Source organism: Oncorhynchus mykiss, chromosome 5 (assembly GCF_013265735.2).
Source record: "Oncorhynchus mykiss isolate Arlee chromosome 5, USDA_OmykA_1.1, whole genome shotgun sequence".
Lineage (NCBI taxonomy): Eukaryota > Metazoa > Chordata > Actinopteri > Salmoniformes > Salmonidae > Oncorhynchus > Oncorhynchus mykiss.
The window spans coordinates 75,106,083-75,119,953 of record NC_048569.1 but is presented as its reverse complement, the minus strand read 5'-3'; the positions used below and the strand labels follow the sequence as shown (position 1 = coordinate 75,119,953).

At 41.9% G+C, this 13,871-nt stretch overlaps 1 protein-coding gene across 5 annotated transcripts in view; it reads left to right on the top strand.

Annotated features, from left to right (window-relative positions):
* Nucleotides 1-7,935, top strand: part of LOC110524568 (capping protein, Arp2/3 and myosin-I linker protein 3) — a 36,448-nt gene extending 28,513 nt beyond the window's left edge. For 2 of the 5 annotated variants that reach the window (XM_036978408.1, XM_036978407.1), the window contains exons 34-40: nucleotides 1,796-1,991; nucleotides 5,212-5,929; nucleotides 6,040-6,134; nucleotides 6,266-6,389; nucleotides 6,481-6,552; nucleotides 6,769-6,894; nucleotides 7,152-7,935. In XM_036978408.1, the coding sequence (XP_036834303.1) occupies nucleotides 1,796-1,991; nucleotides 5,212-5,929; nucleotides 6,040-6,134; nucleotides 6,266-6,389; nucleotides 6,481-6,552; nucleotides 6,769-6,894; nucleotides 7,152-7,192 (1,372 nt within the window). In that variant the 3' untranslated portion in view covers nucleotides 7,193-7,935. Of the gene's footprint in view, nucleotides 1-1,795; nucleotides 1,992-5,211; nucleotides 5,930-6,039; nucleotides 6,135-6,265; nucleotides 6,390-6,480; nucleotides 6,553-6,768; nucleotides 6,917-7,151 lie in introns of all 5 variants that reach the window. The other 3 variants (XM_036978410.1, XM_036978409.1, XM_036978411.1) reach the window with 3 other exon arrangements.
* Nucleotides 7,936-13,871: the final 5,936 nt, after the last annotated feature.

Here is a 13,871-nt window from a genome sequence, read left to right as displayed (position 1 = left end):
ATGAAACTAAAGTTGTGTTGTTTGGAAGGAGAACACAACACTATGTGTGGAGAAAAAAAGGCACAGCACACCAACATCAAAACCTCATCCCCACTGTAAAGTATGGTGAAAGGAGCATTATGGTTTGGGGCTGCCTCAGGGCCTGGACAGCTTGCTATCGTCGATGGAAAAATAATTTACCAAGTTTATCAAGACATTTTGCAGGAGAATTTTAGGCTGTCTGTCCGCCAATTGAAGCTCAACAGAATTTAGGTGATGCAACAGGGTAACGACTGCTGAAAACATTTGGTTGAGGTTATTGAGGTTATTATTGGTTGAGGTTATTGCTGCCAAAAGAGGGTCAACCTGTTATTAAATCCAAGGGTTAACATACTTTTCTCACCCCACCCTTGTGTGTTATTAGTTTAAGCCGACTGTGTTTGTCTATTATTGTGATTTAGATGAAGATCAGATAAAATGTTATGACCAATTTATGCATAAATCCAGGTAATTCTAAAGGGTTCACATACTTTTTATTCTCACTGTATGTTCTGCTTTTTTGACACCGCACTCCACAAAGCAAGTCCTGCAGGCTCTTATCTTGATTATTGTCCAGCCATGTGGTGAAGTGCGGCTAAGAAATACCTAGTTAAGCTGCAGCTGGCCCAGAACAGAGTGGCATGTCTTGCTCTTCATTGTAATCAGAGGGCTAATATAAATACTATGCATGCCAGTCTCTCTTGGCTAAGAGTTGAGGAGAAACTAACTGCATTAGTTCTTCTTTTTATAAGAAACATTAATGTGTTGAAAATTCCAAATTGTTTGCATAGTCAACTTTCACACAGCTCTGACACACACACTTACCCCACCAGACATGCCACCAGGGCTCTTTTCATAGTCCCCAGGTCCAGAACAAATGTCAGAAATCATACAGTAATATATCGAGCCATTATTGTGTGGAACTCCTCATATTGGTCAAATAAACAGCAGACCTGGTTTCAAAAAACAGATAAAGCAACACCTCACGGCACAACTCCTTTCCCCTATTTGACCTAGATATGTTGTGTGTATGGATTGATGTATAGGCTGTGTGCCGTTTTTAATTTGATGTAGTTCTGTCCTTGAGATGTTCTTGTCTGTTAATGTTCTGTATTATCTCAAATGTAATGTTCTGTGTGGGCCGCAGGAAGAGTAGCTGCAGCTTTCACAACAGCTAATGGGGACCCTAATAAAATACCAAATACCATGTGAAGTTAATGTGATAACACAAAACATAAGATCACATGTGAAATTCGTTTTTTTCCCCCCGTAAGGGCATCAGATGACACCAGTGTGTATACACAGATGAAGATGACAGCTGTTGCCCTTCTTTCACTCAGATTATGAGATGCAACAGAATGGTGATTGCCATCACAAGACAATCGTGATGTCTGGTTTGCTTAATATAAGGAATTTGAAATGATTTATACTTTTACTTTTGATACTTAAGTACATTTAAAACCAAATACTTTTTCACTTTTACTCAAGTGGGATTTTACTGGGTGACTTTCACTTTTACTTTACTTTCATTTTCTATTAAGGTATCTTTACTTTTACTCAAGTATGAAAATTAGGTACTTTTTCCACCACTGCCAATATTACAACATTATTATGACATAGCCTGCTGGGTTAGAAAGAAAAAAGTGGCCCATTTGTTGTCCACACTAAATCAAATACAATCCAGGGGCCACAGAGCAAATTCTTGGTTGACTCTGTCATTGTTTCTCTGACTGTCCTCTTCTCTCTCTCTCTCTCTCTCTCTCTCTCTCTCTCTCAGGACAGCCACTGAGAATGTCTACACACTGCTGCAGCCCCCTCTTTCTGCTGCCAGGGCAGGCTCTCCTGGTGAGGGGGGTGATGTGGAGGACCAGAGATTGGAGGAGCCAGTGGGCCTGAGCCTGCAGCCAGTGCAAAGCATACCACCACAGCCTGGCATGCCAGGTAGCAGACACCCCTTCTACTCACTCAGCCAGGTACAGTATATGCTGTATCGCTTGTGGTACAAAGCACTCCCCCTATTGCTCCTGCACGGCAAGAGGTACCGGTGCATCAGGTCTGACACCAACAGGCTCTTGAACAGCTTCTATCCTCAAGCAATATGACTGATAAATAGATAACAAAATAACTACACTGACTATCTGAGTTAACCTTGTATCTTTATTGACTTTTTATTTACATTTTTGCACTGCCTCTATGCACACTCACAGGGCCCTACACACCTATATACACTGTCAATCCAACACACACTCACAGGGCCCTACACACTAACACACTGTCTCTATGCACACTCACAGGGCCCTACACACTAACACACTGCCTCTATGCACACTCACATGGCCCTACACACTAACACACTGCCTCTATGCACACTCACAGGGCCCTACACACTAACACACTGCCTCTATGCACACTCACAGGGCCCTACACACTAACACACTGCCTCTATGCACACTCACAGGGCCCTACACACTAACACACTGCCTCTATGCACACTCACAGGGCCCTACACACTAACACACTGCCTCTATGCACACTCACAGGGCCCTACACACCCATATACACTGTCAATCCAACACACACTCACAGGGCCCTACACACTAACACACTGTCTCTATGCACACTTACAGGGCCCTACACACTAACACACTGCCTCTATGCACACTCACAGGGCCCTACACACTGCCTCTATGCACACTCACATGGCCCTACACACTAACACACTGCCTCTATGCACACTCACATGGCCCTACACACTAACACACTGCCTCTATGCACACTCACAGGGCCCTACACACTAACACACTGCCTCTATGCACACTCACAGGGCCCTACACACTAACACACTGCCTCTATGCACACTCACAGGGCCCTACACACTAACACACTGCCTCTATGCACACTCACAGGGCCCTACACACTAACACACTGCCTCTATGCACACTCACAGGGCCCTACACACTAACACACTGCCTCTATGCACACTCACAGGGCCCTACACACTAACACACTGTCTCTATGCACACTCACAGGGCCCTACACACTATCACACTGCCTCTATGCACACTCACAGGGCCCTACACACCTATATACACTGTCAATCCAACACACACTCACAGGGCCCTACACACCCATATACACTGTCAATCCAACACACACTCACTCCATCGTTTGCTCTCTCACACATAATATGCACATACAGTTATACGGACTCTACACACCCGCACACACACTCACATATAAGCTGCTGCTACTCTGTTTATCTTATATCCTGTTGCCTGATCACCACACCCCCCCCCCCCCCCAATACATATCTACTTCCATCACTCCAGTATCCCTGCACATGTATGCTTGCTTACTTACATACAGTGCCTTGCGAAAGTATTCGGCCCCCTTGAACTTTGCGACCTTTTGCCACATTTCAGGCTTCAAACATAAAGATATAAAACTGTATTTTTTTTGTGAAGAATCAACAACAAGTGGGACACAATCATGAAGTGGAACGACATTTATTGGATATTTCAAACTTTTTTAACAAATCAAAAACTGAAAAATTGGGCGTGCAAAATTATTCAGCCCCCTTAAGTTAATACTTTGTAGCGCCACCTTTTGCTGTGATTACAGCTGTAAGTCGCTTGGGGTATGTCTCTATCAGTTTTGCACATCGAGAGACTGACATTTTTTCCCATTCCTCCTTGCAAAACAGCTCGAGCTCAGTGAGGTTGGATGGAGAGCATTTGTGAACAGCAGTTTTCAGTTCTTTCCACAGATTCTCGATTGGATTCAGGTCTGGACTTTGACTTGGCCATTCTAACACCTGGATATGTTTATTTTTGAACCATTCCATTGTAGATTTTGCTTTATGTTTTGGATCATTGTCTTGTTGGAAGACAAATCTCCGTCCCAGTCTCAGGTCTTTTGCAGACTCCATCAGGTTTTCTTCCAGAATGGTCCTGTATTTGGCTCCATCCATCTTCCCATCAATTTTAACCATCTTCCCTGTCCCTGCTGAAGAAAAGCAGGCCCAAACCATGATGCTGCCACCACCATGTTTGACAGTGGGGATGGTGTGTTCAGCTGTGTTGCTTTTACGCCAAACATAACGTTTTGCATTGTTGCCAAAAAGTTCAATTTTGGTTTCATCTGACCAGAGCACCTTCTTCCACATGTTTGGTGTGTCTCCCAGGTGGCTTGTGGCAAACTTTAAACAACACTTTTTATGGATATCTTTAAGAAATGGCTTTCTTCTTGCCACTCTTCCATAAAGGCCAGATTTGTGCAATATACGACTGATTGTTGTCCTATGGACAGAGTCTCCCACCTCAGCTGTAGATCTCTGCAGTTCATCCAGAGTGATCATGGGCCTCTTGGCTGCATCTCTGATCAGTCTTCTCCTTGTATGAGCTGAAAGTTTAGAGGAACGGCCAGGTCTTGGTAGATTTGCAGTGGTCTGATACTCCTTCCATTTCAATATTGTCGCTTGCACAGTGCTCCTTGGGATGTTTAAAGCTTGGAAAATCTTTTTGTATCCAAATCCGGCTTTAAACTTCTTCACAACAGTATCTCGGACCTGCCTGGTGTGTTCCTTGTTCTTCATGATGCTCTCTGCGCTTTTAACGGACCTCTGAGACTATCACAGTGCAGGTGCATTTATACGGAGACTTGATTACACACAGGTGGATTGTATTTATCATCATTAGTCATTTAGGTCAACATTGGATCATTCAGAGATCCTCACTGAACTTCTGGAGAGAGTTTGCTGCACTGAAAGTAAAGGGGCTGAATAATTTTGCACGCCCAATTTTTCAGTTTTTGATTTGTTAAAAAATATCCAATAAATGTCGTTCCACTTCATGATTGTGTCCCACTTGTTGTTGATTCTTCACAAAAAAATACAGTTTTATATCTTTATGTTTGAAGCCTGAAATGTGGCAAAAGGTCGCAAAGTTCAAGGGGGCCGAATACTTTCGCAAGGCACTGTACTTATTTTATTGTGTATTTCCTATTCTTATTTTTCGTGATTTTTTTTTCATTGTTACAGTCTTATTGATTATTGCAGTGTTGGGTTTTGAGTTTGCAAGAAAGGCATTTCACTGTACTTGTTCATGTGACATTAAAACTTGAACTCGTACTGGTTGATGAATTCATGATTATAATATCTCTTCCCATCTTTCCTCTGTGTTTTTTATTTTACAGCAATCAGAGCTAGAAACAGAGCACGAGCAACCTGCAGATATAGACAGACAGTGGACAGAGGACAGATGGGTGGACAGACAGTGGACAGAGGGGAATCACACAGTCAGAGAGAGGACATTAATAAGACCGGCTGACAGACAGGCTGAACAGCACTGGCCAGAGGACAAACTGTCAGACAAAACATGGACAGAGGGAAGAACGGCAGATAGACAGATGGACAGATATTGGACGGAGAGCAGGCATGCAGATAGACACATGGAAAGACAGTGGACAGTTGACAGACAGTTTGATCAAGATAGACAGTGGACAGTGAGCAGACAACAGACAGACAGAACGTGGGCAGAGGGTCGACCAAAAGACATACAGATAGACAGACAGTGGATAGACAGCAGGCAGTCAGGCAGACAGACTGACAGACAAGACCAGGGACGACATCTGGCTCAGAGACCTCTGCCCCCTTACCCATCAGACAGGACTCCATCACCTAAAAGTGAAACTGACTCTCAGAAAAACATGGACAGACAGAAGTACTCTGACACACAGACGGACAGACACCTGCGCTCAGACACTGCTGTAGGACAGGTGGAAGGGTGGCGGGATGGAGGAGGGGTTCCCCCTGGACGGGTTTCTACGAGTGCATCTAAACCAGACCCTCCTTCCCAGAGCAGCAAACCCAATCTGTCCAAACTGAGACAGCGACATCTACAGGAGAGCTCTGGTACTGCACCCTTCTCTTACACACATGTTGATTTAATTAATGCATCTGTTTCATTATTTATAATATTGTAGAGTGTGATATTATTGCTCCATCTTTATCTTCTGGTGCAGAGGAGGAAGCAGGCGGAGAGAGGGATGGTGGAAGAATGGAAAGGAAAGAGAGAGACAGAGATGCAGAGGGACAGCCTCCTCCCATTCCTGAAAAGGTGTCTGTCTTTTCATATTCTTCTGGCTGTCTTGTTTATGTGAATACATTAGTATACTGGTGGATATGTGTGTGGTTATGTTTAGATATTAATTTATAATTGTATTGATTTTTTGCCCCATTTATTTTCAGCCAAAGGCATCATCCTATGTGTCTTCTCCAAACGAGTATGCCAATGAAAGGCCGATCCCGCCTCCTGCACCATCTGCATTCAGAAAGCCATTGCTGGGATTGGCCTACAGGGCTGTCAGCCAAGGTAACAAATGAACAAATGAAGCCAATATAATTTTGTCATTATAGTCAAAAAGTATGACAGTGTACAATTGACTGTGGTCTATGGTGTGCAGGTGAGGAAACAGTGAGGCCTCAAGCCCCCGTGAAACCCCAGAGGAACAGAAAGGCTATGTCTTGTGACACAGGTACACCTGTCTATCAGCCTGTCTATCTGTGTGTGTGTGTGTGTGTGTGTGTGTGTGTGTGTGTGTGTGTGTGTGTGTGTGTGTGTGTGTGTGTGTGTGTGTGTGTGTGTGTGTGTGTGTGTGTGTGTGTGTGTGTGTGTGTGTGTGAATTAATGTGTCTCATGATCACACCCTGTATGACTGTTACCTTGTATTTCCTGTTTTCATTTACCCCAGGCACTGACAGGGATAGCCCTAATAATCTTGAGAAGCCCTCAAATCGCAAACCCCCTGTGAAAAAGCCTAGACTACCCCAGAACAGAAACAAATCCTTGGACTATCCTGGTATCTGTCTTTCTCTCTGTATGTGTGTGTGTGAGTAAATGTGAGTATGTGTTTCTTCTCATACATTATGCATAAAAACAGCTACATTTCTTGGGATACAGCTAAGTTTGTGTGTGTGTGTGCATGCGTTTTTGTTTCAGACTAAAACTAAGCAACGCATTCAATCACCTTCGGTCGGAATAGAATTCAAACATGACTTCGTTGTTGTTAATTATCTTAACAAATCGTGTTTTATGAGATTAATCAGGCATGTCTCTCGTTCGGTTCTATTCCAGACAGTGTCAACTTAGCGTCTGGTAACAGCAAGCTGTTGTGATGGCGATGGAATTCAGCTGCTTCAGACTGACCAGCCAGAGGGTTGCCATGACAACTGGGCAGCATTTTGTCCCATGTGAGGAGGAGGGAGATAGGAAGGAAAATCTAGACTCTAGAGAGAGAGGGGACCCAGATAGAGGCGGAGGGGAAGATAAATGGCTGAGAGTGCTAAATGATAAGGACATCGCCAACCATCACTTACCTCCTGCATTATTATTATTATTGGAACACACACGGCCTATTACTAGTCTGTCTCTGTCTGTACCTTGCCTTCACTGTCTGTTTTCCTGACATCTCAATGAAAACCTGCTGAACTGTTTTGCAGCTATTCAAAATGGTAGTTTCTACTTTTGAACATCAAATTCATTGTTGTCTGCACTTAAAGAATTGCCAAAACACTGTCATGCTATATTGCCAAGGGGCCAAACATTGGAACGTTGTTATTATCATCATTCAGAGTTGCACTTTATTTTGTATTATTAATATATATGTGGCTAAGCTGGACTAAAGAAAGGAATTTTACTCAAATGTTATGCATTTTGACTGCTGTGAACATTGATTGCCATGTTTGAAACTTAAAAAAGAGTTGTTGCTTATTATTAAATGAAACTTGATTATTTCTATCTAGTTCTGCTGTCATGGACTGAAAGGTCATATATTTTATAGAACAATTCAATTGAAAGATTATGTATGAGTATACTGTATGAATGAATAAAAATGCTGTACTGGAAGACACCTTGAAAATGTTATATTTTTTATGGTTTGGTTCATAATAGGATAATGAACAGGTAAATTATTTCTACCTTCCAAGCTGCATTAATTATGCCTTAACCACAGTAATACCACACTGGGTTATATTATCTCAACCAGCAGAGTGGCATCTACAGTAGGTCTCCTGTAATTCTCTCTAACAGCAGGTGGCGACCAACCCCAACGAATGAGAGGAGGACCACTCAGTGACAGAAAGACTCATAGGCTGCCTTCACACAGGCAGCCCAATTCTGATCTTTTTTTCACTAGTTGGTCTTTTGACCAATCGGAACAGCTCTGAAAAAGATCGGCTGTGAAACGATCTGATGTGATTGGTCAAAAGGCCAATAAGTGGAAAAAATTTCAGAATTGAGCTGCCTGTGTAAACGCAGCCTATTGAATACCAAACACATGAGCTGCTGTGAAGTCTTGCTGGTTGCCATTAGCAACCATGTCATGGCCTTATTTCTAAAGATGGTGGAATGAGTCAAATATTGGCTTTGGCGGGCTGGTGTGCTAAGTACGCTGTGATGCCAGGAGACACACTAACGAGCTATGCATATGGAAATGAATAAGCTGCTTCTATAAAATGTCACTAAAACTTGAAAAGATGCTTCTCATAAATCTCCCACCCTGCCTAACTTCTTATATTGAGGTTGGAATGAATGGGCGGGCGGGGAGCCGACTGAGAAAAGACACTGGATCTTATATTGATCTCTTTTATCATTGGCTTTCGTGCACTTGGCAGTTAATCATCGTGATTAGAGACATGAACACTTACTTTAATATCCTGTCTTGGACATATTGACTTAATTTGACTGTCTGGGCTCACTGTTCAACCATCTCTCAATACGAAGGGAAGTATTGTATTAGGCTACATTTACCTTCATTTCTATTACTAACAACTTATACCAAAAAATGTTGTAGTTCCAAATTAAATACAGCCAGGGTAAGGCAGGTTATCAGGACAGGTTTGATACCAACAATAACTTGATCATGTTGAGTCTATTCGAGAGTATCTGTTGTGTGTTTGTACTTCCCTCTTCCAGTTGTTGGGAAGACACATCATCCATAACAGGAGAAGCCTGTATCAATCCTACCCATAATTATTATTTTATCTTTACCAAGCAAGATAATCTCATATCATACAGAGTACTGGGAAAGGGAGAGAGCATGTGTAGGTAGAGCAAAGGGAGAAGCATGGAAATCAAAGGGATGAAAGCAGAGCAATGTGCACACTGTGCAGCATCTAAACATCTTTAATCCATTTTAGCCCCTGTTCTGTATGGCTTGAGGAGGGATCTGTGTGAAAAAACAGGATAGACAAAGGGACAGACACACAGAATGTTGTAGAAGTTAGATAGACACCAATACAGAGATATGTATTCAGAAACACTGACATATGCAGGGGAATAATATTTTATCTGTACCTCTACTGTACACACACAACCATAGACAAAAAAGAGACTAAGTAGGGCTAGAATGTTCTAAATGGTTCAGGCTCTCCCATAGTTCTAGGAGTATACCATCAAATCATATATTGTGGTGGGCAGGGCAGGTCCTTGTCGTTCTGCCGCCATAGGCGAAACCAAAAAATGCACCCCCTGCAAAACTAGAACAGTCCCAGTTAGCAAAATAACGTTGAAAATACGTATTTTCCAGACGTTGAAGTTAAGTTCAATTTAGGTTTTGAATGAAAGGTGAAAATATATTTTACATATGTTTAAAATACATATTTTCCAGGACGTTGAAAGGGCATCTTTTCAGGACGTTGGAAAATACATATATATATACATATATTTCCAGAAGTTTAAATCAAGTTCATTTTCGTCTCTGAATTAAAGTTGAAAACACTAATTTTCTGGATTTTCAAAATACATATTTTACAGACGTTGAAAATATGTAGTTTCCCAGATGTTGAAATCAGGCAAATTTTTGGTTATGAATGAAAGTTGAAAGAAAGTAATTTAAAGATTTTTTAAAGTGTAACCTTTATAATTGGTTCAATTTTGTCTGGACCGGACAAAAAAACTATGTCTGTGCATGTGGAAATCAAGGCCAGTCTGGAACTGCACCAAAAAAAGACGTCCAAAAGGCTTCGGCTTTGGTCAGTGCTTACTGAGGTGTTGCCTGAAATTACATTTTATGAATGCTCATCTATTTGGTAAGCGTTCCATTTGTAAAACACCGAAAAACGATGTCCAAAAGACGTCGGCTCGTGCTTGCTGGGGTGTAGCCTACCATGTAGACCCGCAATGGAAATGTATGAATGCCAATCCGATTGGGGCGGCAGGGTAGCCTAGTGGTTAGAGCGTTGGACTAGTAACCGGAAGGTTGCGAGTTCAAACCCCCGAGCTGACAAGGTACAAATCTGTCGTTCTGCCCCTGAACAAGGCAGTTAACCCACTGTTCCCAGGCCGTCATTGAAAATAAGAATTTGTTCTTAACTGACTTGCCTGGTTAAATAAAGGTAAAATAAATAAAAAAAAATAAATAAAAAATGTAGGCTCACCGTTTGTAAAACAGGCCATTACACTGACTTTATTAGTCCTGATTCCAGTGACTAATCAATTTGGCTATTTACGCTCTGAATATCAGTTACCCAACTTTATCAGGAGTTATCGCAAGCCTATTTGCAATGTGTTTACACAGCGGGAAATTCAGAAGTATTTGGTTTTATTTGGGGGGGGGATTATGTGAGGTTTTATGTGTTGTTGTGTTGTTGTTGGAGGTGCGTCTTGGTCAGTTTAGCTCAGAAAACACCCGCTCACAATCCTGTCTAATGAGCACCGTGGTGGTGGGTGTTGTTTTCTGAAACTCCAGGCACTCTCAGTATGACACAGTCTGTCTGAGTTGGTTTCATAAGTAACTTCTGTTTTTGTGCTCTACTCTGGAGTTTGTTTGACAGCCCATAGAAAGATGGAATTCAATTATCTGACTCTGAAGATGAACTCAGTGCTGTTGAGAAACTTCATTTATTTTTTATCTGTGCCTATTCACTTGTATGGATATTTTTTTAAGGTTAAAATAAGCTAAATGATCTGGCAAAGACATTAGAAAATTTATGTGGTAAAAAAAAAAGTAGAAAAAACGAATTTTAAATGAATTATCACTCGATATAAGATATTTAGGTATGCTTAGATTTCACTTTTTGCAGTGTCGGCACTTGGCTTGTTATTAAAGAGCTTTGGGTTTGAACAAAAAGGCAACCTAGTTCAGGTTCAAGCTCCTCATTAATAATTTCTGACAGTGTAGTGTCTGTCACCGATAAGTGGTAGTCAATAATAATAAGAAACATGTCAATGAAAAGGTTTAAATTGGTTCCCTGGCGAACAGTTTATGAAAGCTCGGGGATTATATGACGAGATGCAGTTTAATGTAATTATAACCATGTCTGCTAAAGGTCAGGAGTGAGCTGTTCACCCAGTTGTCATGGGAACTGTCACCCTAATGACAGGCATGACTGCCTTTAGGGCTACATCAGAGCCCAAACAGCAGCCTCTTTTAGATCTGCCCACGGCTCACTGTAACTTCCACTGTGTTGTTACTCCAAGAGGGCCTCAGGGATTCTTTGTGTTTGGTGGTAGTGTAGCTGGGTATTACATCCAAACAATGGCAGAGAAGACTTGGGTTTGAAAAACCCTCCCCAATTCTATCATGTATTAATTCTGTTTAAACTGCCAGTAAAAAGCAATTAAAATTGCAATGAGCACAATTGTTAGATGCTCCACCTGAAACTGAAAAAAATGTGTCACCTCCTCATGCCCAGTTGTGTACCATCACTCGGCTTCTAGCAAATTACACTTTGTACCAATGTGTTTGTTTCATAATAGGGTTCTATATACCCATAGTAAAGAGAAATGGCAGCCTGTGACTGATGTGTGTGATTAATTGTGATCAATAATTTACAGTAGACATTATAGTGTGTCTGAGTGCCGCCCGTGCCCCCGCTGTGTCGGAGTCTGACAGGTCACACATGTGTTGACTCACTCCACACAGAGCTGATGCCTTCTCAGCTGAAAAGACTACCGGTAACCACAATCATTATCAGGCTTTAAATACTGCTATTACAATTCTCTGCAATTACTATTGAGTTCCTGTCCCTCTGTGTATATACAATATTACCTTCAACCCCACATGTAGTGCCAAGCATTTAAGATGACCTTTTCTATCTTTTAAAACTTTTTCTCAATCGATTTGTCAAAACTGTGCATTGAGTGTTGTAGAGTATTATGTGATTGTCTTAAAGGTATTTTAAAGATTGAAATATAGCTATACATAATTAACAAAACTATCTCCCTAGCATTGCATTACAAGACAATAATGTGCGTATTAAATTTGATTTTGAGTGTTGAAAGGCTCTACAGAGTAGCATGAATATAGACCAGTGGAAGAGTGATGGGAGGGAAATATGAATGATGAAGTGAAGGGTGGAGAGATAGAGGAGGGTGGGAAGAGGAATAGTGAGGGGAGAGAATTAACAGATTTAGTGTCATCTCTCAGTCTGGGACAGGATCCAATTTATCGACCACCTTAATCCCTTCATCCTTTTCTTCCTCCTCATCTCTGTCTACTCCATGTTTCTGTCTGTCTGTCTGTCTGTCTGTCTGTCTGTCTGTCTGTCTGTCTGTCTGTCTGTCTGTCAAATCAAATCAAATTTATTTATATAGCCCTTCGTACATCAGCTGATATCTCAAAGTGCTGTACAGAAACCCAGCCTAAAACCGGAAAAACAGCAAGCAATGCCGGTGTAGAAGCACGGTGGCTAGGAAAAACTCCATAGAAAGGCCAAAACCTAGGAAGAAACCTAGAGAGGAACCAGGCTATGTGGGGTGGCCAGTCCTCTTCTGGCTGTGCCGGGTGGAGATTATAACAGAACATGGCCAAGATGTTCAAATGTTCATAAATGACCAGCATGGTCGAATAATAATAAGGCAGAACAGTTGAAACTGGAGCAGCAGCACGGTCAGGTGGACTGGGGACAGCAAGGAGTCATCATGTCAGGTATTCCTGGGGCATGGTCCTAGGGCTCAGGTCAGTTGAAACTGTCTGTCTGTCTGTCTGTCTGTCTGTTTGTCTTTTCTTTGTGTGTCTGTTTTTTTAGTCATTCATCTATTCAGGTGGAACTAATGGTGATTTAGTGGTACAGCTGTTATATGCAAGTATCCAAATTAAAATGAAGAGTCGTTGCCCTGGCAAAAAGTGGCCAAGGTGAGTTGCAGCACATAATAGCCCAGTCTGTGAGGAATACCCGACATGGAACAGGTACGGATATTTGGGAAATAATTGTAGGGAAGTTTTAGAATGAGTGAAGTTAAGAGCCTACACATCTAATAGAAACACGTATTAAAACGTACCGTGATCGTGATTAACATTGGAATGTGGTAAATAACTTAGTACCATTGATCTGTGTGGGGTGTAGACACTTCGGGGGCGGGGGGGGGGGGGGGGCATTGACAGCCTTTGTCTACATTACAGATGGTTTATTAAAGTGCGGGTATCTGTTAATCTGACACCAGTTACAGAAGCAGAATCATCTCTCTAATCCCTTGACTAGCCTGATAATCCCACTCACAACAATACTCAACAAGTGGACACACATACACAGACAGACACACACAAAGACAAACAATATACATACTATACAAACCAATGCCAGACAGCTCAGTCATAGTACTAGAACTTGTACTAGTTTTTTTTCATTGGTAACTCTCATGGCCATGAAGTGGGGTGAAATAGATGAATCAAATGTGGAATCTACCAGTAATGTTGCACTATAGTAGTTTTATAAATTCATGCCAAACAATTACTGTTTTTGAGAGATGATATCAAAACATGCACCATGTCTGTGAGGAAAGGGGAGGGAGGGGTGGGGGAGTGAAGGAGGGAGACTTAAATGGGCTAGATACAGTAGGGTTTAACAGTTGAAG